Source organism: Leopardus geoffroyi, chromosome C1 (assembly GCF_018350155.1).
Source record: "Leopardus geoffroyi isolate Oge1 chromosome C1, O.geoffroyi_Oge1_pat1.0, whole genome shotgun sequence".
Lineage (NCBI taxonomy): Eukaryota > Metazoa > Chordata > Mammalia > Carnivora > Felidae > Leopardus > Leopardus geoffroyi.
In genome coordinates, this window is record NC_059328.1 from 14,379,450 (window position 1) to 14,405,307 (window position 25,858).

A 25,858-nucleotide genomic window follows, 5' to 3' on the forward strand; every position below is an offset into this window, starting at 1 on the left:
GGAGACACAGAATCGGAAACGGGCTCCAGGCTCTGAGCCATCAGCCCAGAGCCTGACGCGGGGCTCGAACTCACGGACCGCGAGATCGTGACCTGGCCGAAGTCGGACGCTTAACCGACTGCGCCACCCAGGCGCCCCACTCCTTTCCTTCTTTAAAGAGGGTTTGCTCGCGTTTCAACAATAGCCAAATTATGGGACGGGCCCAGATGTCCATCAACTGATGAATGGATAAAGAAGGTGTGGTTTATATACACAATGGAGTACCACTTGGCAATGAGAAAGAATGAAAACATGCCATTTGCAGCAACGTGGCTGGAACTGGGGGATATTATGCTAAGTGAAATAAGTCAGTCAGAGAAGGACAGATATCCTATGTTTCCACTCATGTGGATCTCGAGAAACTTAACAGAGGCCACGGGGGAAGGGAGGGGAGGAAAAGTTACAAACAGAGAGGGAGGGAGGCAAACCATAAGAGACTCTTAAATACAGAGAACAAACCGAGGGTGGTTGGGGGGTGGGGGAGAGGGGAAAATGGGTGATGGGCAGGGAGGAGGGCACCTGTTGGGATGAGCACTGGGTGTTGTATGGAAGCCAACTTGACAATACATTATATTCATAAAAAATAAAAAATAAATAAAGAAGTTTGAGAAGCAAAAAAATAATAAGTAAATAAAGAGGGTTTGCTCTCTGCGGGGCTGCAAACTTGGTGACGAGCCGCGTGGCATAGCAGGCCCCCGGTAAGGCGCAGGCGTTAGCTAAGGGAAGTCGGCAAGGATGACTTCAGACCCACCCAAGCTAAACCCTCTACGCCAGGCCCTCACCACCTGCCCGGCCTGGGAACGGGGACGGTCCAGGAGGGAAACCTGGGGCGAGGAGAAAGAGGCCGCTGGCTGCTATAGGAGATGCTGTACAGGAAAACACGTCAAATGTCATTGCTCAGCCCCAAAGCCTGTAACACCAGCAGGTTTCATGCTTCCAGGTAAAACAGAGAAAATCCTCACTCAGGAACTATTCGAGTGTCAAGTCGTGTCTTCACTGCCTTTTTGCTGCAGGGACAATGAATGTTTGCTGAAACACGTTTGGATTTACTCCTCTCACTACCATCTACTTCTCTTGCGAATTTTTACGGTATGAAGATAGTTCTCTGGCTTTACAAATAGACTGCTGGGGCGCCTGGGTGGCTCAGTCGGTTGAACGTCTGACTTCAGCTCCGTGATCTCATCGTTCGTGAGTTCGAGCCCCACCTCGGGCTCACTGCCGTCAGCACGGAGCCTGCTTCAGATCCTCTGTCCCCCTCTCTCTCCCTCCCCTTTTGTGTGCACATGTTCTCTCACTCAAAAATAAAACATTAAAAAACCCCCAGGGGCGCCTGGGTGGCTCAGTCAGTGGAGCGTCCGACTTCGGCTCAGGTCATGATCTCGCGGTCTGTGGGTTCGAGCCCCTCATCGGGCTCTGTGCAGACAGCTCAGAGCCTGGAGCCCGCTTCGGATTCTGTGTCTCCCTCTCTTTCTGCCCCTCCCCCACTCATGCTTTGTCTCTCTCTCTCTCTCTCTCTCTGTCAAAAATAAATAAACATTAGAAAAAAGAAAAAAAACCAAATAGTTAGACTTTTAATATAAAGGAGGGCAGGGATCCAACGTGCGTTCAGTGACTCTCCAGTCAGGGGACGCAGGCTTTCTAACATTTAAAGTTTTCTGTATGATACTAATATCCTGCTTTGTTAAAGCTGGAGGCCCTCCACCCTGTTATAACTCTGGCGAGAAGGAGGCTCTGAGCCTCCAGGAGTTCAGAAAGAAGAGCTTTGCCAGTCATGTCTTACCTCCCTGCTTCTAGTCCTTTCTGTCACTCGCAGGTGCGGCAAAAAACATTTCCTTCCCACACTTTCTTCGTTTCCACCTCTTATGTTTATTCTTAACACAGGAGCCCAAGTGATCCCTTTAAAAGCAAGTCTTAGGCACAAGGCATCTTTCGGGGGTGATGGAAATGTTCTAGAATCGGGTGGCGGTGATGGCTGCACGACTCTGTACATTGACTAAAAATCACTGAGTCGTATACTCAGAATGGGGGATTCTGTGGTAGGTAAATTATACTGCAGGAAAGTCAGATCATTTCACTCCTGTGCTCAGAACTGTCCTGTGGGACCCATGTCCCCTGGAGCCATGTCCCCTGGAGCCACAACGACTTGACCTGGAGCCAAGTCATTGTGATAGCTCCCAAAGGCCCAAGTGACCTTCCCCATGCTTCCCCCTTGCTGACTCCCCTCCAGCCACACTGGCCTTGCCGTTCCCTCTTCCCGAATGCTCTTCCCTCTAATATCTGCGTCTCCCTACTTCCCTCCCCTCTTCACTTAACTGCCACCCTCTCAGAGTAGACAAATGCACCCACCACCCCATGGGCCCCACCTCCCTTCCCCGATTTCTTTTTCTCCATTGCACTTAAGACTACCTGACTTCCTACCTGCTTTACTTTTAAAAACCTCATTTCTTGGGGCGCCTGGGTGGTTCGGCCGGTTAAGCGTCCGACTTCAGCTCAGGTCATGATCTCACGGTTTGTGGGTTCAAGCCCCGCATCAGGCTCTGTGCTGACAGCTCGGAGCCTGGAGCCTGTTTCAGATTCTGTGTCTCCCTCTCTCTCTGCCCCTTTCCCACTCCCACCCTGACTCTCTCTGTTTCTCTCTCACTTCCTTTTTTCTCGCTTACTTATTCTAAGTACACAAACTTTAAAAATAAAAAATAAAAATAAGTAAAAATAAAAACCTCGCTTCTAGTCTGTCTCTCATTAGCACACGGGCTCCCCAAGGGCTGAGATGGGCTCTTTGTGCTCTCTCGTGAGCCCCCAGTGCCTGGAACAGTGCCTGGCACAGAAGCTGTTCTCAACAGGTATGTGCGGAACGAATGAAAGTGAGCAGCGCGACTCAGCAGTATGAACCCTTCGTGTTGAGGATACAGGCACAGAGGGTATTTCTTCTTTTCCTTTTCTTTGTTCTCTCCTGGCACTATTTTTTCCCGGCAGCTACGGTTGGGGATCTCTGAAGACTGGATAAAAGCAAACGAAGAGTGCTAACCGAGGTGAAAGCAAACGGAAATGTCTTTACTGTTCTCAGTCTTTCAGTGGCTCATTTCTAGAGCCGTGTTCTGGGGGACGGATGCTACTGAGCATGACTGCAGGCTGCAATGGGGCAGAATATGAGTGGTCCTTCTAAAGCTAACGCTGCCTCAGTCTCCCTCCCCTGGCCTCAGATCCCCGTGCCAGGCTCGAGCATGGAGCCTGCTTAACATTTCTGTCTCTCTCCCTCTGTCCCTCCCCCCACCTCTAAAATTGAAAAAGAGAGAGAAAGAGAGAGAGACAGCCTCACACAACACACACATCAGGTGTTGTCATTTTAAGACTGTAGGCAGATGCTGTGGTGAATTCCTGGTGATGACAGCTCTTGGCCATTCAGTATCTCCTCAGCCAGGAGACACTGAAGATAATGACCGCTGCTGTGGGCGGGTCTGTGAAGACGTGCGCCACTAGAAAGGGCCCCTGGGCTCAAGAGGGCTGGGAATCACCTGCCCGGGGAGAGCCGCCTGGCTTGTGGTGTGAGAGAAACCCGTGTTCGAATCCTGGCCTCACCGCTGCCTGAACGGAGGTCAGTTATTTAATAATGTGGATTCTCAGCTGCCTCATCTGTCAGAGGGAGATAGAGAAGGTAGTAATACTGATAATTGATAATATTGATAATAATATTGATTTCCCAGCGCTGGTGTCAGGCCTTGTGTTCGGGGCACGCGGCTCGGTCCGTGGGGTCAACTCCACGTTCTCCCCACACGGTCAGTTTGGTAATCGGGGCGGGGGGTGGTGGGGGGAATGGGGTGTGCGAGGCCCTGTCTGTGCAGACGGTCCGGCCGTGAATAGAAACACTAGCGGCAGGCACTGCTGTGGCTCAGCGGCGTGGGTCAGATGGTGGCAGGAAACAGCAGCACCGGCCCCTCGGAGCAGAGCCTCTGCAGGAAGCGGCTGAAGGGCTGTGAGCTATGGTCAACCGCTTCCTCAGCTACTTTTCTTTAAACAGAGTTTTTCGTGGTGATAAGACACATGGAACATAAACTTCACCATCTACCCATCTTTAAGCGTATGGTTCAACAGAGTCAAGTATATTCACTTTGTCATGAACCACCCTCTCTTTTATCAACCGGAAATTAGGTCCATCAGTGTATATCCTGTCAATTACTCTTCTCACGCTTCTGGCAGGTCGCACTGGATTCCTGATGGGAGGCTTTCTACGGGACGCTTTTTTTAAAAAAAAGTTCACTTATTTCTTTTCGGGGTGGGGGGGGGGAGCAGGGGAAGGGCAGAGAGAGAGAATCCCAAGCAGGCTCCGTGTTGTCAGCACAGAGCCCGACACGGGGCTGGAACTCACGAACCGTGAGATCATGACCTGAGCCCAGGTCAGACGCTTAACCGACTGAGCCCCCCAGGTGCCCCCACACAGCGGGCTTTCTCCTAGTGAGGCAGGCCTCTGCAGGGCTCTCCAGGTATTTCCAAACAGCCCCCCCTAAGAGTTCGCAGAAATCTCATCAAGCGGCTGGAAAGGCGACATCACACGCTCGCCCATGCCTATCACGCTGTCAATAATGAGATTCTCCTGGGCTGCAAAGACCAAAGGATCTCAAACCTGAGAAGCAAAAAAAGAAGCATTTTCTCCCTCCTGGCAGGGGGTCCATGTGTACAGGGAGAGATAAGGCGGGAAACGAAGGAGGAAATTATCTCCCAACCACGGGTCCAGAAAACAGACCTTGAAGGAAATGATATGAACTGCGTCGAACACGAACAAAATCCATTCCGAAGATATACACACACGCACACTATAAACACACAGATGGAAGCAGCCAAATGGACAGGGAGGGAGATGGGTGGCTGGGCAGGAAGGGACTGGAAAAGGGAAGCTCTGACGGTCCCCAGGAATGAGGTTCACACTGGAAAGAATCGCTTCGGGGAGCCCGTCTGGATATACTGTAAGGATCCAGGATGAATTCTTTTTTTTTTTTTTTAATTTTTTTTTTCAACGTTTATTTATTTTTGGGACAGAGAGAGACAGAGCATGAACGGGGGAGGGGCAGAGAGAGAGGGAGACACAGAATCGGAAACAGGCTCCAGGCTCTGAGCCATCAGCCCAGAGCCTGACGCGGGGCTCGAACTCACGGACCGCGAGATCGTGACCTGGCTGAAGTCAGACGCTTAACCGACTGCGCCACCCAGGCGCCCCCAGGATGAATTCTTTAGAGAAGGAGAAAACCTGCATCCCGCCTTTGACTTGGCTGTGCAAAGTGATAAGGCTGGCACGAGCATCCCGGGGCCCTGGAAATGAACCTGCCCGAACTCTCGCCGCTCTCGACCAGGATAAAGCAACGGGCGGGTGCGGTTCCGTGTGAGGGAAACAGATGACGTCATATGAGATGTCTGCTATCGTGAACACGGAAGAGCCAGCTGAGCGAATGACAGTCCGTTCTGCACGTCAGCTGGTGACAGCTCACAAACAGTTTTCAGCCAAGTGGGAGCTTAGGCACTCACAGGCCAGGATGCTGAGATGTATCTGTGTGAGCTTATTCTATTAAAAAAATCTTTTTAATATCTTTGAGAGAAAGAGGGAGAGCGAGCGCGAGCGGGGGAGGGGCAGAGAGAGCCGGAGGCACAGAATCCGAAGCAGGCTCCAGGCTCCCGGCTGTCAACACAGGGCCCGACGCGGGGATCAAACCCGCGAACTGTGAGATCACGACCTGAGCCGAAGTCGGATGCTTAACGGACTGAGCCACCCAGGGGCCCCTGTTTGTTTGTTTTTAAATAATTAATTTTTATATAAGCTCTGAGCTCAATGTGGGGCTTGAACTCAACCCTGAGACTACAGACTGAGCCAGCCAAGTGCCCCATTCACTGCTTTCTGAAGTAGATCCTTGTGTTATTGCTGCAAAAGTCTGTTACAGGTAAAAGTGCTCAGTTTGAAAATATCTGTGCTCTTTTCTCTTGAATGATACGGCCGTTCTTTTTCTTTCTTCTCTGGCTTCTATTGTTGTTTTGTGGGGTCTCCACAGTCTAGTCGCTCTTTCTTTGTAAGCCATCTTTTTCTTCTTCCCTTTTAAAGTCTTCTCTTCATCCTGGCAGTTCTACAATCTGACTATGGTGGGTGTGGGTGAGATAGTTATCCTGCTCAAACATGCTTCTTGAATCTCAGGAATCAATTCTGGAAAATTATCAGCCAACAGACTGCATCTCTCCCCTTTTCGCTTCTTTTGGAGCTGGTATTAGGCAACTGGTAAGCTCTTAACTTCCCTCTCCATCTCTTGGCTCCTTACCTCTCCATGGTGCACTGTCGGTAATTTCTTCACATCAAAATTTCCAATTCACGATCTCTCTCTCCAGCTTTATCTAATCTGCTATTTAACTCATCCAACTAAGGTCATCCCAATGACCTTGGTTTTTCACTTCTCGAAATTTCATTTGATTTATTGTCAAATTTCCCTGTCTTTTCCCACCCCCTCCAGTGTCATCTTCTTTTGCCTTATTTATAATGTTTTAATTGAGGTCTTTAATAATTGTAAACCGACTTATTTTCTCAGAGGGTGCTCCTTCAAACCATTCTGTCAAAGACTGAGGGTCTATTCCTGGTGTTTGTTGTTTCTGTGACTTTCCCACATGGTTGGGCTTTTCCTTGTGCGTTTCAGAAGTCTGGATTATGGGCTCATCTTTAAGCTGGTCTTACATGTGGCCTGGATTGAGGACCTATTTTCTCCAGAGTAGTCTGGTGTCAGGTTTTTGACTTGGGGGTTCCGGGATCCTGCAGGTAGTATAATCATGACCCCTAAATCCCAGTGATACCTTATCCCGTGTCTCTGAATTCCCCAAAGAAACTTTTTTTTTTCCTCTCTCCAGTCAGGGCACATGCTTACTTTTCCTCCCTGTTTCTGCTTCCTCCTTGTTTCTCATCTCTGGAAATTTCCTTTATTTTTAGGAGTGCTGCTTTACAACTCTTTGTTCCATTTCGAAATGAATAGCACAATGATTGCTGGTGAGGAAGAGTCAGGGAAGACAGCGTTGATCAACCTGCTGGTGGCAATAATTCTGTGTGACAAACCCCGCCATCTCTTTGAATGAGTGGCCTGCCAAACAGCAGAGCCCCGGACTGTGGAACGGCCAAGACCCAGCCGCAGCCTGCGTCTTTGAACATCTCTGTGAGCATGAGTGTACATTCACGGACCTCTTAGGCTAAGCCCAGTTCACAGGTAACGACACATCATGAACTTGGTCTTCCTCCTCTCTGCCAATGATTTCTCCATATGAGTCTGCCACGTGGCAGGGGCCTCTCAGTGTCCTCTGGGATGCCGTGGAATTCTCAGAAACAACCCCATCTGAGTTCCCTTGCATTTTTAAAATGCGCCACACCACCCTGCTTGTGTATAGTTTTGGTCATTTTCAAAAAAGGGGACTTGTCCCTGACGGGATCCAATTTTTCTTTCTTTCTCTTTTCTTACAAGAAATTCTTCATCAGACCATTTCCTCCTGATTTTCATCTGAAAAGCACAAGGTCACTGAAATAGTAGCCCATTTCTGGCAGCTGCTGCCAGAAAGTCCAGTCGTGCCTGGATGAGCAGAGCTTTTGCTCGGATAGCGTGTAAGCAGGGGTCTGAGGCTGGCCCTGTGCTGTCCGGCTGTGGGGGTCGGGACTAGAGAGCACCTCTTCATGTGCCCATGTCCTCATCTGGAAAGTGGCCCGAGAATCCCTCACTTGCAGGGCTGTTGGGAAGGCTCCATGGGATGGGGTCTGGAAACCCCTGTTACAGTAGGTATTCACTGTTTGGTAGTTCCTTCCCTTTGTATCTTCGGTACCTAATAAATGCCAACAAAAAGGATGTAACTGGGCGGCATGCGAATTTCTCGCGAAGCAGGAGCAACCGCTCGGCTTTGCACCAGCCCTCAATGGAAGGCAGACTGTAGACCCTCCTGGGCCAGCATTTGCTGGAACCCACCCGTCACTGGGCATGGAGGAGCCCTTTCCCTGTGAAATGTGTGGCCCCTCTGAAAGTCACCACAAGATGGTACTGTGGTGCCCACAAATGTATCTACAGGACCCGGCACTACTCCAGGGACTTCCTGGAAATGCTCAGCTGAAAAATTAAAGGGACGAGTGAAGGGTCCCTGTGGGTGGTAGAGAGAGGACCGCTGGGGGAGTCTTCACTTACATCTGTGTGACTGTGGACAAGTTCCCTGGGCTCTCTGAGCCTGTTCTCTTGAGCACCAGCGATAACACGTCTCCCTCTCCCAGGCTGGCTGGGATGGTTGGTGACACTACATGGGAAGGGTCTGGCATGAAGGGCACTCGGTCAGCTGGCTTCACGTGGTGCAGTTCACCCGGCCCCAGGCCTGGGGAAGCAGAGGAAAGAGGCCTCCAGGCCACGCAGAGGGACGGGTGGGTGCAGCCTCAGGCGGGAATGCTGAAGGACGGGGAGGGAGTGTGGTTGGAAGGGAGGTCCTGTCTCATCCAAGATCTCGCCGGGTGGGGCTGCGGTCTGGCTGACCTTGGTCCCTGAGCCCTGTGCAGGTCATGGCACATGGGAGGTCCTCAGCAGGTCTCTGCTGACCGACGGACACAAAAATGCAGCAAGGGAAAGAAGCACCAATACCAAAGCCTCAAGGCAGAGCCTGCATCCAGGTCCCATTCGACAGGTCAGGTCCCTGAGTTCCGGACCCTGCTCACCTCTCCAGCCTTACTTCTCCCAACTTCCCAGAGAAACCCGGGATCCGGCTGCCTGCCCTCCCCTGACCGTTCAGCTTTCTACCTTGGGGTCTTCGCTATTGCCAGTCCTGGGATCTGAGGCATCCTGTCTTCCTCACGGCCTTTCAAGGCTCATTTTTTCCTTTGAGGCCCGCCACCTGCTCCCTGAAGCCGTCCCTGCCATCTGGAAGGAAAGGCTCTCTGCTCTGAACTGCTTCATGCTTAGGCCCTTGCGATGTGGCATCTGGTACTGTTATTTATGTTTCAAGGCTGGCATCTATTCTCTTAGCCAGACTATCGGGCAACTTGAGGGCGGCAAGCTTATCATCAGAAGAAGCATAAGAGATGCGTTCACGGGAAAAGGTTTAGAGTAGGATTCACCTGTGTTAGCATCCCAGCTTTGCTGTGTGTAATCCCAGATTACTAGCTGTGGGCCCTTGGACAAGTCACTTAACCTCTCTGGGCTTCTGGCTCCCCATCCTTAAAAACAGAAAATGCAATACCAGGTGTAGTAATGCCCACACCTTAACACTGAGATGGGTTCTGTTCCCACCTGGCACACAGTAGGTACTCAATGCGCCTCAGCTCCCTTCCCGGCTCCCCATCTTGGAAAGATGCTTTCTTGTTTTCGAGATGAAACTGTTCTCTATCAAACTTCAGCAGAAGAATGTGGCCGGCCGAACCAAAAACCATGTTTTCCACTGCTCTGTAAGCTGGTGATCCAGGCTCAACAACAGTCCCTGAAGCCTCAGTCTCCGCCAAGTGCCAGATGACAAACGGAAATGCAGCTGGGGACGTGCCGCCTGATTAACAGTCTCCCAAGTACCCAGCTGCTCGGGAAAGCTCAAGAGATCATGATCTCCAGACCGAGTTTCCGAAGAAGCCCCTGCTCCAACCCTCCCCATCACCAGAAGGCACCTTGGGAAGATTATTCTCAACCACGACATTGCCCTCATGATTCCGGTTTGTAACTTCCAGTCGTGACCTTCCTAGTGAAGCAAAGGTAGAGACGTTTGAGGCTCTGAACCTGTGCGCCCAGCTCCCCAAAGGCGAAGATAAGCTGCTCTCAGACAGAGGAAGTGAGGGTGAAACAGAGGGTCTTGTTACCCGTGCAGCTGGCATCTCCACGTCCCCCCATGGAAGTGAGAAACAAGCAGCTGTGGCCTTATTCACAGCTCAGTTACCGCAACTGGGTCATCACAGGAGAACTCATAACAGTAACAGCGACAAAGCTCGTGGTTACCGAATGCCAACTACTGGCCAGCCATTCTGCTAAGTGCTTTACGTATATCACCCCCCTGAATCTAGTCCTACTAGACCCGTTTCACAGGCGAGGGGACTGAGGCACAGGGACGAAGTGCACGCGCCTCTTTGCTGAGCTAGTATTCAGATCCAGGCCCGGTGGCAGGGTCTGAGCCTCCTCTGGCATCGGGCCCTGCTCCCCTGCATCCGAACTTCCGGATTGGCTCAGGCCCCTATTCACAGGTGCCGGGTTTTGTGCTCCCAATGTTTTACATTTAACCCTGAGTTGCTGCGTTTGAGGCTGTATTTGCTGAGAAGTCCTGCAAGTCCTTTGAGGAAGGAGATGTGGATTTGCATAAATTAATAAATGGATGTCTGAGAAAATGAGTCGACAAAAGATGGAAGAAATAAAGAATAATGGAGAACCCTCGAGAGACCTGAAATGTCAGAGTTCACACGGGGACATGCTGTGTTGGGGGGGGGGGCAGGGACAGGGGCCTCAAATCTCAGACCCTGTCATTAAATTGCCAAATATGGGGGACACACTGACCCCACAGGTAGGAACGTTTTATTTTATTTTTATTTATTTATTTTTTCAACGTTTATTTATTTTTGGGACAGAGAGAGACAGAGCATGAACGGGGGAGGGGCAGAGAGAGAGGGAGACATAGAATCGGAAACAGGCTCCAGGCTCCGAGCCATCAGCCCAGAGCCTGATGCGGGGCTCGAACTCACGGACCGCGAGATCGTGACCTGGCTGAAGTCGGACGCTCAACCAACTGCGCCACCCAGGCGCCCCAGGAACGTTTTAATCTGCTGCTGCAAAGCGGGCCTGGCCATTTTCTAAAAGACAGCAGTTTGAGGATACTAGCTAAGCAGCCTTGATGATCACTGACATCTTAGATACAGGGGAAAACCCCAAGAGTTTCCATTACAGAGTGCTGTGAACCGAGATGGTCAATTAATATGTAAATCAGTGGGACTTGGGGTGTTTTCTTCCTTGGATGGAATCCACCCCCCCCCCCCCCCACCCCACCAGGAGTGCTCCCTCACTGCACATCGTCTGGATTCTTCCGTTGTTATTAAGCAGGACTCATACACAGGACCTATTTATACAAAACTCTGAGGGGAGGCCTGGGGTGGCGGGGGTGGGGGAAGGAAACTGGGAATGGCCACTAGAGGGCCGATCTGGCCCATGAGATTGGGATGGGCACCAGGGCTGATCATGGCCAGGAAAAGGAACATTCCCAGAGACCGTCCCCTCCCCATCCCTGTGCTCACCATAGAAATTCTGGCAGAGAATCTGTTTTCCCAGGAGATTGGGCAGCGAGCAGGGACAGCTGCTCCATCTGCTTGAGGGTGACAATTACTGGTGAGCCTAATGAATCAGCATTCAGTTCCCAGCGCTGTCTCTTGTGAGTTGGCTTAATGGGACTCTGATCAGCTCTGGGTGCAAAACGGACACAATCATGTTTCTGAAAAGCCTAGGAACAGACCTGGGGATGTGCTGGCCGCCCAGGTGCTGCTGCAGCGCTCGGGGCTCGGTCGTGGTGCCAGCGGCCACTCTGGATGACATCTGAGCACAAGCAGCCTGAACAGATGCCCTGGGGCAGAGCCCAATGTCCCACCGCCCATAAGCCACGGATGCGCAGATGAAGTCGACCCATTCCTAAGTTCCTAACCACTCCTGGGCAGAGCAGTAAGCTTCCTGTCACCAGAAGCAAGTAAGCGGAGGCTGGTAGGCACCTCTGACGGATGATGCCAAGGAGATCCCGTTTGTGTAGAGGTCTGAACCAGGCGATTCCAAACAATCCCTCGGAACCTGCGCGTAGGAGTCTGTACTTTCTGGTGTTCATGGGATGGAAGAATGAAGGCCTTGCTGACCGACCCCAAGAGGACGCTGTGAAATGCCCCTGGATCGTCAGACTATGATGGCCTGGAGTGTTAAGTGCCCCTTACAGTGTTTTAATGCTTTCGAGGCTCAAACCACCGACCGTACCATAGCCAGTTAGCAAGCATTTACTATGTGCCAGGCTCGTGCTAGGTGCCTCCTATGTGCTGTTTTCTCGATACATCACCATGAGGTGGGTAGCATTAGCTCTTACTCACAAGGAAGGCTTGAAGGATTTATGTACTCTGCACACGGTCACAGAGTTGGTAGTGGAGGCAAAATCTGAACCCAGGGCTTTCTGACCCTGAGCCCCTGATCTTAACCCTGTGGTGCGGAGAACAGTGGCCTGCTGGGTAGTTGTTAGCAGACCCTTCTATGGCTTTTCATAGAGCTACCCCTCCTCATTCCCCACACAGGTAGGAGGAGGAAAGCAGGTCTACAAATGGCTAGACCAGGCGGTAGGAAAGCCAGGCTGGGGAGACGGGTTGGTTTCTGGAGGCCCCGGAAAGGTAAGAGGACTCATCTCGTAGGGGCTGGTGGCCAGTCTGTGGGAGCAGCTGGGTCAGCTGGTGGCTCTGCCCCGTGGGTTGACGGTGGAGCAGGGAGGCCGGGCCCCAAGCGAGAGCAAGCCCTCCAATCCTTGCCTTCTTCACACAACCATGACAACCCAGGTTCTGTGTGTGAATAAATGCATTTTGGCAGGTGGCAACCACCAAAGTTAAGGGTGTCTGCATCCCCAGGAGGATGCAAATGCCTTTCCAAGGGAGCCAGGGGCCGAATCTGCAGCCGAGCCTGGCAGGAAGACCCCATTCGTTTGGACGAAGGCAGCAAACAATCCCACGTTCTGCTGAATCATTCCTCCCCTGGGAGCTGCCATCCGAAGACGTTACTGTCCTAGAGCGAGGTCAGAAGCAGCGTGTTACAGCCTTGGAAAAATCCACGTGGATAAACTAATGGAAAGAGGGAGAAAGGAGTTCTTACTTCCTAAGGGCCCACCGTGTGCCAAGCACTGTGTGTTCACATCTGCTATAGCAAAAGGCCAGCAGTGGGGTCGAGTTGAGCCCCGGGGTTGCCATATGCACATGACTGTACCCCTTCCCTGCACCGAGTCCCGGGCCAGGTTCTGGTGACACAGGTGAGGAGGACATGACACAGTCCCTGCCTTCAACCTCTTCACAGGCACAACACAGCACTAACAGCTTAGTGCCACTCATATGTGAAAGGAGAGAGAACATGCCAAGTGCTTTTAGCATCGTAAGTGTTCAATAAATAGGAGCCATTAGGGGTGCCTGGGTGGCTCAGTCGGTTAAGCTTCTGACTTCGGCTCAGGTCAGGATGTCACGGATCGTGAGTTCGAGCCCCGCGTCGGGCTCTCTGCTGACAGCTCAGAGCTTGGGGCCTGCTTCCGATTCTGTGTCACCCCCCCTCTCTGCCCCTCTCCCACTCACGCTCTCTCTCTGAAAAATAAACATTAAAAAAAGATTAAAGATAAATAAATAAATAAATAAATAAATAAATAAATAGTAGTTATTAAATCCTAGGACCAGCCCGAGAGGCCTTGGTACCCTGCTCCGAGGTGGGTGACTAGCCTCAGGGCACCCAGAGAGTAACAAGCAGAGAGCCTGGATTTGAACTCCGGCTTCCAGACTCCGGGTCCAGTGCTGCTTCTTTCTGTCATCCGCCTTGGCTGCCACGATCCCTTGCGTCTTGGAGACACAGGAAAGGTGAATGAATGGAGCCAGCTTACAGATGGAGTGTGGATGGGGGAGCCAGGCTGAGTGGATGCAACGCACCCCAGGACCCAGAGCGCAGCACGCCCGGCGGGCTTCCGTGTACAGACTGAATACGCCGACAGGTGGGCTGGCTCATCTCAGATGTCTCGCTGACTACCTGCCTGGAGCCACGGGGCAGAGATAATATGGAATGCCTCTAATTAATTCCCCTCAAATCCTTTTGGAACGAAGAGGAGAATAAATGCATAAATAAACTGAAACAGAACTGATTTTCTTGGTTCATGAGGCCATTTCCTGGCTCAGTCTGCTGCCATGAGTCAGTCTGAATTGAGCTCGCTCTCCAACTACTTAATTTTTGAAAGCTTTCGATGGAAATGCAGAGAAAAACGAACAGTCTATCATGATCTGGGGCCCAGAGGCTCTCAGTGAGTGCTTGAATGGTGGTTCTTCTTGGCAACGGGCACTGCTATAGTCCCCCTGCCACCTGCCGGGGCCAGAAATACCCTTGGTTTGGACGGTCAGCCACTCCCAAAGCACATCCATCCCGTGGGCTGGCAGACGGACCGCCGGAAGTGGACGGTTCGTCTCTGGGAATTCTGGCTACGTTCATTTCCTGCCCAAAGGCACAAACACTTGTTGGCAGGTGCCCATTGTCTCGGTTTTGAGTGGGCAGGATTGGTGCATGGGGGTGTGGGGGTGCTGGCCGATTGTGCCTGCTGGGCACGTGCTGGCTGGAAGCGGAGCGGTGGGGGGGGGGGCTGGCCCAGGTCTTGGGGGCTGTCGTCGCGTTCTGTAGGCTGCACTCACAGCAAACTTCCCGGCTACCGTCGTGTGCCTCATCAACGAATTGGCTACTAACACCTCCTATGTGCCAAGTCCTGGGTCAGAGGTGAACCTGAAAGACAGGTCCTCCCTGAGGCTGACTGCCCTCTAGTCCGGGAGAAAGACCAGTAAACAGCTGCACAGCACAGTGTGGTGTGTGCGGGGACAGCTGGCTGGGGAAAGAGCGGGGGGAGAGGCAGCAGAGAGGTGGCCCCCCAAACAGAATGGCTCACACTTAGGACTTGGATGCTGGGCATGAATCTGAGCTCTGCCGCCTCCCGGCTCTGCCTCTGGGCAAATCCCTTCGGCTCTCTGGGTCTCAGCCTCCTTCTCCGCAATTCTGTAAAATGGGACCAGGAATACCACCTCGTGAGGAAGCTGTGAGGATCAGTTAATAAAACTGTGCCATTAGGCCGAAGCACGGACGTCCCATCCTGTTGTGGCCCAAACCCCAAAGACAAGCAAACGTCCGCTTTATCCTCTGAGAGAAAGCAGAAACAGGAGGGCCCCCTTGTCACATCTAGTTCCCCAAATGAACGAGCACCTCCTGCAAGCTGCTGACTCCATGAGAATAGCTCTGTTCGCAGCATCTGGAACACGGATGGCGGAAGATCCTGACACCCCATGTGGCTTCCATAATCTCATGAGAACATGGCAGTTTTCCCACCGTGTGATAAACACGGGGTAACCCTGGGACTCAGGAGTGTGAGTGTGTGTGTGTGTAATTTGATAAGCCTGGCCTTCTGAAGTCTGGCTAGTTTGCACCTTTTTGCAAGAAACACCTTTTCCTTCCTCACTGCCTCCGAGTCTGAGACTTCTCCCTCCATGAGGAGTACGGGGGAGGGGATCTCTGAGCCACATCTTGAAGGATGTGTCTGAGCTGGCGCCACGCCTGGGGCTGGGGGAAGGCGGAGAGCCTTCTGGGCAGCAAGAACGGCTATAAAGCACAGGATGCTCTGACCCAAACAGACAGGAGCCGCCCTGAACTTGCAGTTGTCTTTCCCGGGCACGGGGCAGCTGATGGGAATCCAAGGCCTTGCAACCAAAAAACCCTACTGGATGCACCCGGAAACGTGGCTTTGCCTCACACTGAGCCTTCCCGCAAAACGGAGAGAATCATCCTGATCTCAGGTTGCTGTCAGGGTTAGCGACCAAAATCACGCATATGAGCACGGGTCGGCCACTGTGGATGCAAGTTCCAGCGGCACCATTAGCAGCCCTGTCACCGTGGCCCAGTCGCTTCACCTCTGTAAGGCTTGGTCTCCTCATCTGTACAACGGGGTTAATTAGAACCTCACAGGATTATCGCTGAGGACTAAATACGGTACGTACAATATGTAGCTGTGGTGGGCACAGAGTAAGTGCCCACGTCTGTTAGCTAGCAAGGCGAGGATGAAGAGAAGATGATGGCTGACTGGAGTGAGTCAAACAGGGAGCAGCCATCAGCACACCCCGGCGCAATCTGGGTCTGTCTATTTCTGTCTGAAGACGACGAGCTTCCTTGGCCACATGACGCGTTCAAAACGCTCATCCAGAAGACAAGGGATTCCCAAGGGGGGAGTCAGTCCTTCCCGCTGAATACGCCGCCAGGCTGCTCTGAGACTCCGAATGACAGATGGAGAAAGCTGCATGGGCAGAGCATGGTCCAGCCCCCACGCACCGCTGCGAACTCCGAGCCACCTGCCTGGAACCCCGGGAGGAGCAGAGCAGCCCTGGAAGTCTCGCTAAGCATCCGACTGCGTCCCGGGGGGCTGTGTTTCCTTCCATGTTCTAAGCCAACTCCTTACGGGAGATGGCGGTCTCCCCGCGAGGGCGGGACACTCAGGTTAAGGATGTCAGCCCCCACCAGGCTACTCTGTGCCAGGCGCCTTTCAGGTGACTGACACACATCATGGGCAACCTCCGTGGCCATTCTGCAAGGCCCCACCTCCTGTCTCAGATGGCAGGTTCTTTCAACAGACTGGGCTCTTTGCTCTGTGGGCGGGGAGGGGCTGTACTGGCTTCCTCACTGCCACCTCCCCCAAAGCCCAGCACAGTGCCTGGCACACAGCAGGTGCTTCATGCGCGTGGACAGGTGGAGCAAATTTCTTTTCTTTTTTTCTTTATTTTTGTTTTTGGAGCGAACTGAATTTAGAGTAGTTCTGTTTAGCAGGTCTGAGGTGAGCTACTGCTTTCAGTGAATATATCCAACCAGAAGGGGCCCCAGATACTAATGTAAATAAAAGTTCTGGAGTCAGAGAAAGGTTTTAAGACCTTGGTTCTAGGGCAAGATACTTAGGGTTCCTTTTACGGAACCACGAGGCCCCCATCGAGAATATACAGGAATGACAACATCGGCCTGGGTCTCTGAGCGACGACGAGGATCGGAGCCCCTGCCCGCCCACAGTGGACAGAGAGCAGGCGTGAGAAGGGAACCTTTGTTGTGTTTCGCCTCTAAGATTTGGGGAATGTTTGTCGCTGTGGCATAACCTAACCTATCCTGACTGATACAGCGTGAAGGCTTATAACTCTACACTTGAAGTTCAATTCGCTTAAACAGCATGCCCTCTCTGTGGGCTTCATCCCAGGTGCAGGCAGCACAGAGGTTAGTCAGACGCAGTCCCTGCCCTCGATGGGCTTGTAGCCTAGGCGCCTCTTTGAAAGGATGCTGAGCCTAAGACGAGGGCAGGTGCGGCTGGGAGGGGCACCTTGTGAACACTGGCATGTCCCCCAAGCAGTAACCCCCTGCTGTTTGCAACATCACCCAAGAGAGGAGATAACGCTGTGAAAATGGTTAATTCTACAAGCAGCTTTTCTTGGGGGCGAGGGAAGGGAGAATAAGTGGCAGCTAGGAGGCAGTGGGGAGGGGGAGGCGGGCGGAAGTGACTCTGGGATTTATTGCTACATTTCATTTACTGGGCACCAAGGGGCTGCAGAAAACAATTAGTGGATTCGGACGCATTAGAGCAGTTCCTTTTTTACATCCCCTAACTCAGATAATGACAGCTTTCCTGCAATTAGGAGAGGGTCTCCTTCGTGCACAGATTAACTGGGTGTTAAGCAGGGCTGCGTGAAACCAGACAGCTGAGCTGGAATGAACTAGATGTGAGGCCTCAGCTCCAGGAAAAGGGTGACTAACTCATTCACAATCACAGCCAGCTGCGGACTCGAAGATCCGCCCCCCCCCCCCCATCAGTAACACAAGGTGGGGGTTGGAAGGGGCTGGGGAGGAAGCCGGGAGAAGGTGGGTGCAGGGGCGAGGTCACGGTTTCTCTACCGGGTCCATTTTCCAGGCACCACGTGCGTGGGGTGCCCTGATACAAAGTGCCGGCTCCCTTTCATAAAGCTTAAGACAGCCCCTCGCATAACAGAAATGCTCAGTGAGTGTCACGGGGTGCATACATGCTGGCCTTTAGGCATACTCTCGCGCTTACTCCCCGCAAGCACCTCGATGAGCGACTGTCCTTTTCTGCCGTGTTTCGCACGAGCCAGGGCAGCTGAGAGAGGTTGCTAGGTGGCTTGCAGCGTGGGGGGTCTGGGGTTCCAACCAGATGCCCTGACTGCGGAGCGCGTACGCGTGCAGCCCCTAAGCCCGTGCAGCTTCTCAGCTGCCCACCCCCCCCCCCCATCTCATGAGCACCCACCACAGTTCCTGCTGTGCCAGGCCTGCGGGGACCGGCGGGGACTGGATGGCGGGTTGTGGAGCCCTGGAAGGCCAGAGGCTTGCTGGAATGCTGCTAAGTGAGCAGGTGCAGGAGGAATTTGAGGGCCTGAGTGGAGGGCGGACGCATAACCGTGCACGTGTGCGAGCGTACTTTTGTGGGCGCGCGTGTGTCCATGTTTTCGTGTGTTTTACTTTCTGGTGTGGGTTAAAGAACTGTGGCCTGCAAGGCGCTGCTGGAGTCCCAGCCCTGGGCCCCCTGACCCCCCCCCCCCCCCCAGGGGCTGCTGGCGGGGGGGGGGCGTCACGCTCTCGGGATTCAGGACCTCTCAGTTCCCTTTTGCAGGTTGGTATGTTTCGTGTTCAACTTCCCATTTGTGGGAGCCATCAGGAGTTCCCTCACCCTCCAGAAAGAGAAAGGGAAATGGGTGGGGTGGGGGTGGGGTGGTGTAAATGGCTCGGAGGCCTAGCTTTGGCAAGCGCCCCTCTATGTGGAGTCACCGAGAAGGCCAAGGGGGTGCAGTGGGTTAAGCTGAGTGTGGCCTGCACACCCCTGGCACAGGAGCCAGCCGGGCCTAGGTTGGGAATCAGCCAAGACTAACCAAGGGACGGACCTGCCGGAGTGTTTGGGACCAGGGTCAAGGCAGAGGGTTCCCAGAGCTCTCTCACCTCCCATCCAGACACAGGATGGGACAGGACATTAGGAACCTGAGGGGGAAACTATCAGAACTACCAAGAATGAAGACTTGTTCATGGGGCGCCTGGGTGGCTCAGTCAGTTAAGCATCTGACTCTTGGTTTCAGCTCAGGTCGTGATCTCACGGTTCGTGAGTTCAAGCCCTGTGTCGGGTTCTGTGCTGATGGCACAGAGCCTGCTTGGGATTCTCTGTTTCTCTCTCTGCCTCTCCCCCGCTCACGCTGTCTCTGTCTCTCTCAAAAAGAAAAAAAAGAAAGAAAGAAAGAAAAAAGAATGAAGGCTTGTTCAGAGTCTTCTGGCCGTGAGTTCTCCCTTCTGAGCAGAGGCGAGATCAGACCAGGTGCGCTTTGGACCGACGGGTTTCTGTTCCGATTCCTCCCGAACTCTCGTTACTCGGAGGGCTTCCCATCTTAGTGGTTCCCGCTTCTTTTTTTTTTTATTATTATTATTTTATTTTATTAGTTTTATTTTTGAGAGGCAGAGAGAGACAGAGTGCCTGTGGGGGAGGGTCAGAGAGAGAGGGAGACACAGAATCTGAAACAGGCTCCAGGCCCCGAGCCGTCAGCACAGAGCCCGACGCGGGGCTCGAACTCACGGGCCGCGAGATCACGACCTGAGCTGAAGTGGGACGCTCAACCGACTGAGCCACCCAGGCGACCCTCGCTTCTTCTTTTAAAATGCAGAGGTTTTCTAAAGAGAACGTGGATGACTCTTTGCTGCCAGCATAAAAAGGCCTCCCTTTTTCCTGCAGAAATCTGTGAGCGTCCACAGTCGGCCCTGGCAGTGCAGAGTTGAGCGCGACACGGTTCATCCCCGCAAGGCGGGGGAGGCCGGCATGCAGACCCCCGCCCCTGACCCATGGTGGGGCTCATTCCTTCGCGTGGGACACTTGTCACGTGTCCCTTTACGTGCCAGACGTAGGCTGGCCACAGGCTCGGGACGCGGTGACGAGGAAGACGAGGAAGCGGCATGCCCTGCCCCCGCCTGCATTATGGTTCCTGGCCAGGGGACCGGCTTCCACCACAGGGGGTGACTGACCCCCGCCGTGTAGGGCCCTGGCACGTATACTTTGGGGAAAGAATTGCCCAGGGAGTTGTGCTATGCGCTCCTAGCTCCCAGTGACTATCGGACCGGCAGGACAGAGGAGTCGACAGGCCATTGTTAACGGTGACGCCAGTGCTGGGAAAGATGCTCGGCTAAGAACGGAATGGTGGCCTGGAGAGGTGGTCTGGCTTTGGGGTCGAGGTCACGCAACCCGTGGCTGGACCGCCTGCTCTGCCATGAGCTGGCTGTGTGGTTCGGGCACGTTACCTGAGGTCCGTATTTCAGTTTGTTCATCTGCCTAATGGGTACCGTAACAGCATCGACCTGACGGGGCTGCTATGGAGGATCACGTGAGAGAAGAGACGGGAAGAGCGTCAAAACCGCGGCCGGCAGACGGAAACACGGAGCGTGTTAGGGGAGCGCACTACGCGGCAATCACTACGAGTGCTGTTATTACCGATGGAGGAGTTTCACCCTTGCCCCTCGAGACACAGCCCGGAGAACACCACGTAAGGACGTCAGGTGAGCCTACGGGAGGATGCACAGTCCGCCAGGAGGGACTGAGGCATGCCGGGTGACCGCCAGCACCCGCGGCCAGTCAGTGGGAGAGGTCGGCCTGGACGTTCCAAGCCTTCCAGCTGCGCCTGCAGCTGCACGAGTGAGCCCAGGTGCAGAGAGGAGAGGAACTTCCTGGTCAACCCCCAGAAGTGTGAGAATTATCCAGTTATTGCTGTGTTAAGCCACTACATTTAGAGAGGTTGTTTGCAGCAATAAACAGCGGACACAGAATGTTAGCAAACACGGCACGAAAAGAGATCCTAAATGTGCACATGTGGCTGGCCTTGGATCCGGAGCTCTAGCGATCTACCGTAAGGAGGAACACGCCCTGGGTGGCTGCTCCCCTTCAGCCTCAACGGGACAAATGCACATGAAGCGGATGTGGGCCCAGCCCGCAGCCTGGGGCCAAGCCTGTCCAACCCGCAGCCAGAAACAGAGCCTGTTCTAGAGCAGCCGAACCACAGCCAACCCACAGATCCTGAGCAGGAGAACATTCGGTGTTGTTGCCCTCGGAGTTTAGGGGGTGGCTTGTTATGCAGCATCGCTACAGCAAAAGCTGACTGCTATGCCCATCCTGCCTCTCTATGACCCACACGTTTGTAACGAAGGTCCTGTGTCCTGCATGAGAAATGCCATCCCCCCAATTTTCGTGAGAGATTCTGTCATTTGCACAACGCTGCAGGAATACAGAATATGGCAGTATGCAGGAGTCGAAGGTGTTGTTGTATGCCGACGAAGCCCTTTACTGCAAGAGGTGAAGAGCTGAGGACGGGGAGACATAGAAGGTCTCCAGGGGGTTCTTCCTAGCAGGCCAGAAGGTCCCAGGTAGATTATTATATTTTTAAATGCTTATTTATTTATTTTGAGAGAGAGACAAAGTGGGGGAGAGGAGCAGAGAGAGAGGGAGAGAGAATCTTTAAAAAAAATTTTTTTTAAATTATTTTTATGTTTATTTAGTTTTTGAGAGAGACAGAGCACGAGTGGTGGAGGGGCAGAGAGAGGGGGAGACACAGAATTGGAAGCGGGAGCCAGGCTCTGAGCTGTCAGCACAGAGCCCGACGCGGGGCTCGAACTCACGGACCGGGAGATCATGGCCTGAGCCGAAGTCGGACGCTCGACCGACTGAGCCACCCAGACGCCCCAGGGGAGAGACTCTTAAGCAGGCTCCATGCTCAGTGCAGAGCCCGATGCGGGGCTCAATCCACACCCGTGAGATCATGACCTGAGCTGTGATCAAGAGTCAGATGTTTAACTGACTGAGCCCCCCAGGAGCCCCCCAGGTGGATTATTTGTACTAGGTAGAGCAGGAAAGGCAGGTAAGGGATGTCTTTTTGACTCATTCGGCTCTGGTGATGCCTGGGTAGGGGAAGAATTTATATAGAAAGGAAAAGTACAATGTTCTCCACGGTGTAAGTGGAAACTCACTTTCACCAGAGCCCCAGATTCAGCCCTGCTTCCTCCGTGGTTTTTGCCTGACCTCTGACCCCAGCCTGGATTTTCCTGGTGAACGCAGCTCCGAGCTGGCTCCCCAGGCCCTTCTGCATGGTGGCCCCAGGTTACCCAAAGCTCTTGGAAATAGGACAGAGCTACCTCCTCATTGCTTAGTGATGCAGACAACACCGGGTGATGGGGGGGGGGGGGCAGGGGCTGCTGAAAGCTACAGGGGAGTGGGGGTGGGGGGGTCCTCCAAAATGACACAGAGAAGACACGAGGCTCATCTGCAGGCCTGACACACAGGGGCTTGGCCCTTCCACGGTAAATGCCAAGGACGGCACATCCACCTTGCCCGTGTAACCGGGAAAATAGCTCTGATCCTCAATCCAAGGTGGGGGACCATTTTAGCAAAAGAGAAGAAGCAGGAATGAGTCATGCCCCTCAGCTCCAGGGTCTCTCCCAGGCCCTCCGGGGCTGCCAGCACTGCAAATAACCCGGGTCAGCCCGACACGTCCGGCTCCCTCAGGTCCGGCCAGCGGCGGGCATTCCCGCCCCTCCCTGCTTGCTGGCAACCGGCCAGCAATCCGGTCACACACTTGGGCCGGCCGGGGAGCGGCCAGGGGCCTCCTTCGGGGCTGGCCTCAGGCTGGCAGCAGCTCTGAAGAGCAGAAGCTGCAAAGCGACATGCCTTGAGCTGAATCTGGTCAACCATGGGTTTTGCCATTTGCAGAAATACCGCACGATAAGCGGGGCACCTCAGAACAAGCACGCGGCTGAGCAGGAGAACTCCACGTTCGAAGTCGGGGAGCTGACGCCCAGAGAGGCATTCGAGGCAGCCCCCAGCGAGACGGCTGGGCGGAACTCTGGCCCTCCCTGCCAGCCACCCTCTGCTCCCAGGCCAAGGAGTCACCGTCTCAGTGCCTCCTCCTGCTCCAGGGTCCTACTGCTGCTGTGTTCCCCTAGGAAACATTAAGTCTGGGCCCCGCAGACCGTGGACCACTCCGAGCGCCCCAGGCTCTGCACCTGTCTCCCCCAGCCGTCCCCTACGGGCTGTCCCAAACCAGCATTCTGTCCTGTAGACCTCACCCACAAAGGCCCGGAGCAATGACACTCAAGCTTTCCACTGCCTCAGCACTCCAAGTATGTCCCTGGACGGCACGACACACACCCAAAGGTGTCTGTGGAGGCTAGCTCCCAAAGATACATCCACCTGGCAGCCGTGAATGACACCGTCTTTGGAAAAGGTGTCTTCAGATGTAATCGAATTATGCAAACATAATTAAGTTCAGGATCCTGAGATGAGATCATGCTGGCTTTGGGGGGGGGGGGGCCCTAAATCCAATGAGACTGTCCTGAGAAGAGAAGAGAAGAGAAGAGAAGAGAAGAGAAGAGAAGAGAAGAGAAGATAGGAAGGAGAAGATGTAAGGATTCAGGCAGAGAAGGCAGGGACGCATCTACAAGCCAGGGAGGGCCAAGGGCTGCCAGCCACACCAGAGGCCGGAAGCGACAAAGAAGGATCATCCCCTAGAACCTCCGAGGGAATGTGGCCCTGCCGATGCCTCAATTTCAGACTTCTCGTCCGGCTCCCTTCGCTCCCACTCAAGAACGCACATGAGAACGCCAGGCCAATGCCATTATCGTAGGACCGTCTCGCATCCACTCGAATTTGCGTACAGAGAAAAAACAAACCATTTTCCAAACGACTTCGCCGTTTTGTCCATTGTCAAACTATTTTTAACTTTTAACGACTATCACCAAGAACTGGGAACACATTCACAAGGCTCGTGACCCCTGGCCCAGAACCTCCTGCCTGGGGGATGAGCTGGGGAAGGGTTTTCATCCGTGACAAGCCAGACTCACCTTTCTCCTGAGCCATCTCTTGCAGACAGAAGTAGATGACCCTTGCTCCCAGGCTGAAGCCAATCAAGGTGACAGGTCGCCGGCCCTGTGGGGAGACAGGACACAGGTGTCTGGGGGATGCACAGCCACTTCCGGCAAAGCATCAGCCCTGACAAGGACGGCCCCCTGCACACCCCTCGGTGCCCGCCTCACGCTGAATGAATCATGCCTGTGCTCCTGTCCTGGAGCTCTGATGTCTTAATTAATTAACTAATCTTATTTGAGAGAGCGTGGGGGAGAGGGGCCGAGGGAGAGAAGGAATCTCAGTGCGGAGCCTGATGCAGGGCTTGATCCCCTGACCCTGAGAGCATGACCTGAGCCGAAATCAAGAGTTGGATGCTTAACCGAATGAACCACCCAGGCACCCCCAGAGCTCTGATGTCTTAATCAGGACGGGCAGGGCCCTCATTCATGCAGGAGTGCACCTGCTGTGGGAACCGCAGGCAGCCTCTGGCTGGGTTAATTCCCTTTCATCTCCAACCATCATCCGGCCACTGTCTCTTCTGCCCAGGGGACAGGACTCAACTATCAGGTGGCAAATGACTGCAGGAGAGCGGGGCCCTTCTGGAGCCAGGAAGAGGAGGCGGAAGGTACCCCCAGGGGTGATGACGGGTAAAGAGGCAGAGACAGGTGAGGGATGATTGTTCTGTTTCTAGATTGAAAGGTGGGACATGAAATCAGGCAGTAAGTTCGGCATGAAGGGGAATCTTCTGACTAAAGAACTTGCAGAAAAGGCAACTCGTAAGAAGAAGAAAGTTCCCTGAGGTGTCTGGGTGCAAGTTCTCCATGGAAGGAGGAGGAAGGAGCAGAGGAGCTCCAAAAGGTCCGGTCGGGTCCTGCCGGTCTATTCGTTTTCCTTGTTTTTGTGCCAAAATGTGTATCCCCCCTCTCCGCACCCCCGCCCCCTTTACGACAACAGGAAACCCTTGATCAAATAGTATCTCCGTCCTGCAGGAACTTTGTGGCAACGGCTGCTGGCCATCCCCCGACACCTACTCTCCCTGGGTCCCTGGGAACAAACTCCCGAGTTTTGCTGGCACACAGCTCCTCGACCAGGGACGAAGTTTCTCCGACTCCCCTGCAGCGAGGGATGGCCAAGGGAGGAGAGGGGAAGCAACTGTGTGTCTACGCCTTTCCCTTCACTTGCCTGCCTCCAACTGTCTGCAATGTCCGTCTCGAACTGAAGGAGAGACTGAACGCTGAGGACGTGTGGCCATGACGTTGAAAGCTGCCCACGTGAGGCAGAGTGATAGCCCCCGGGAGACGGTCCCATCCTAACCCGTGGGCCCTGCGAATGCCACCTTATATGACAAAGGGGGAGGCAGGAGGGTCCGAGTCAGACAGGTGACCTGCTGGCAGAAGCAAGGGACAGAGAGAAAGATCTGACGATGCCACACTGCTGGCTCTGAAGACGGAGGAAGGGGGCTCCCAGCCAAAGACAGCAGGTGGCCTCTGGCAGCTGGGGGAGGCAGGGAAGTGGATGCTCCCTGGAGCCTCCATAAGGAACGCGGGCCCGCGTTTTAGATTTTCATTTATTTTTCCTTAATGTTTATTTATTTTTGATAGAGTGCGAGAGAGCGGGGGAGGGGCACAGAGACAGGGGGACAGAGGATCCGAAGCAGGCTCCAGGCTGACAGCAGTGAGCCCCATGTGGGGCTTGAAGCCACGAGCCATGAGATCATGACCTGAGCCGAAGTCAGGTGCTCAACTGACTGAGCCACCCAGGCACCCCTATTATTTATTTACTTTGAGACAGAGAGAGAGAGAGGGAGAGCGCATGGACAGGGGAGGGGCAGAGAGAGAGGGAGAGAGAGAATCCCAAGCAGGTTCTGTGCTGTCAGCATAGAGCCCAATGTGGGGCTTGAACTCCCGAACCGTGAGACCATGACCTGAGCCGAAATCAAGAGTTGGATGCTTAACTGACTGAGCCACCCAGGTACCCCACCCCCCTGCCATTTTTAGATTTCTGACCTCAGAGCTGTAAGATAATAAATTTGTGTTGTTTTAAGCCAGTATGTCTGGGGTAATTTGTTACAGCACCACGAGCAAACGAATACACATCTCATTGCCCTGGATGCTGATACCCAGGCTATTCCACGGGAGAGGATAAACGTCTACCTTGTTTAAGCCGAGGCCACTCTGGTCTCTGC

The 25,858-nt window shown here is 53.6% G+C and overlaps 1 protein-coding gene across 7 annotated transcripts in view; it reads right to left on the reverse strand.

The window, feature by feature from the left end:
* TMCO4 (transmembrane and coiled-coil domains 4) overlaps positions 1-25,858 on the reverse strand; it is a 96,211-nt gene that overhangs the window by 18,446 nt on the left and 51,907 nt on the right. For 3 of the 7 annotated variants that reach the window (XM_045475888.1, XM_045475887.1, XM_045475889.1), the window contains one exon: positions 23,670-23,754. In XM_045475888.1, the coding sequence (XP_045331844.1) occupies positions 23,670-23,754 (85 nt within the window). Of the gene's footprint in view, positions 1-5,866; positions 7,864-12,554; positions 12,833-13,385; positions 14,511-14,999; positions 16,034-23,669; positions 23,755-25,858 lie in introns of those variants that run through there. The other 4 variants (XM_045475891.1, XM_045475892.1, XM_045475893.1 and 1 more) reach the window with 4 other exon arrangements.